This window comes from Phalaenopsis equestris, unplaced genomic scaffold, assembly GCF_001263595.1.
Source record: "Phalaenopsis equestris unplaced genomic scaffold, ASM126359v1 Scaffold196030, whole genome shotgun sequence".
Taxonomy (NCBI): domain Eukaryota; kingdom Viridiplantae; phylum Streptophyta; class Magnoliopsida; order Asparagales; family Orchidaceae; genus Phalaenopsis; species Phalaenopsis equestris.
The window spans coordinates 1-1,411 of NW_018215979.1; the positions used below are offsets into that span (position 1 = coordinate 1).

General features: G+C 36.9%; 1 protein-coding gene across 1 annotated transcript; it reads left to right on the forward strand.

Moving 5' to 3' along the window:
- The first annotated feature begins 18 nt into the window (after positions 1–18).
- Positions 19–1,406, forward strand: LOC110035094 (heparanase-like protein 1). Its single transcript, XM_020739335.1, has 4 exons — positions 19–450; positions 530–655; positions 745–844; positions 929–1,406. Exons 2-4 carry the CDS (start codon positions 549–551, stop codon positions 1,313–1,315), a joined length of 594 nt encoding a protein of 197 aa, XP_020594994.1. The 5' UTR covers positions 19–450; positions 530–548; the 3' UTR covers positions 1,316–1,406.
- Positions 1,407–1,411: the final 5 nt, after the last annotated feature.

Here is a 1,411-nt window from a genome sequence, read left to right on the forward strand (position 1 = left end):
CATATCTCCATTTTAGTCCCTTGATCGTTAAAAAGTTATCCGGAATAGTCCGTCTATGACTAAATTGGGATCCACTATGTATCTCGAATTTTGATCAATTTCTATCTGAAGACTATTTTGGAATTTATTTTGCTTGGTCGGAGAACTAAATCGGAGAAATATGATGATAGTTTAGAGGGCACTATTTTGGCTTTTATTCTCAGAAAGAGTTAGCTACATTTTCCACCATTTGGAATCAACTATTCATCCTCAACATTCAGGTGATGATCCTCACCTTCCTAACAAGATATTGGATCCTGAATATCTAAGTCAGGTATCAGATACATATAGAGATGTCCAGCAAGTCCTACAGAAACATGGTCCATGGGCTTCTGCTTGGGTAGGTGAAGCTGGTGGCGCCTACAACAGTGGGGCTCATCTTGTTTCAAACACATTTTTGAACAGCTTTTGGTGATTTTCTTCATTTTGCTTCATACTTATTCCGTTAATCTTTTTTTTTTTATATATTCATTTTGTAAATGTGATTCAGGTATTTGGATCAGTTAGGAATGGCGTCTAAATTCAACACCAAAACTTATTGCAGACAAAGTTTGATTGGTGGCAACTATGGCCTCCTTGACACTGAAACATATATACCAAATCCTGATTATTACAGGTTAGGGAGCACATTCAGCTTCTGGATATATCATGGCAGAGAATCCTTAACCCATATGCTTGAACATTTCATTTATTTGATCCGAACAGCGCACTGTTGTGGCATCGGCTTATGGGGAAGAGAGTTCTTTATGTCAATAACAATGGGTCTTCCTTTCTACGAGTTTATGCCCATTGCACGAAAAAAACGGTTAAGATCATTTTCTTTTGCTGATAAAGCTTAACTCTCAACACCTTTTTGTTCTTACTGTTCCTATCATCTTCTTCATCTCAGGCTGGAGTTTCTCTGGTCCTAATCAACTTACTCAACTCTGAGTTCAGAATCAATGTTGAAAAGGAGACAAATCGCAAAATTAGTGTGGATTATGAACGTAAGAATAACTGCTCTTTTTCAGATAGATTGGAGAAGATGGTATACTTGAATGGAATGAAAGAACGCCACAGTTCAATCAAGCGAAAAGAGTATCATCTAACAGCAAAGGATGGCAACCATAGAAGTAGAATTATGCTACTAAATGGAAGAACTCTGCAACTTTCAGAAGATGGAAAGATTCCAGATTTAGTTCCTTCATATATTTACAGCAACTCACCAATTATAGTTGCTCCTCTCTCCATTGTTTTTGTTGTGATGCCGAACTTTGATGCTGAAGCCTGTTCATAAGAACTCTCTGTTTGTATCTTTTGATGCCTGAGAGAGCTACAGTTATGTTGTAACTTTATGGTTTGAATTAAATGCTGTAATTTGTGTTTTAGTTAG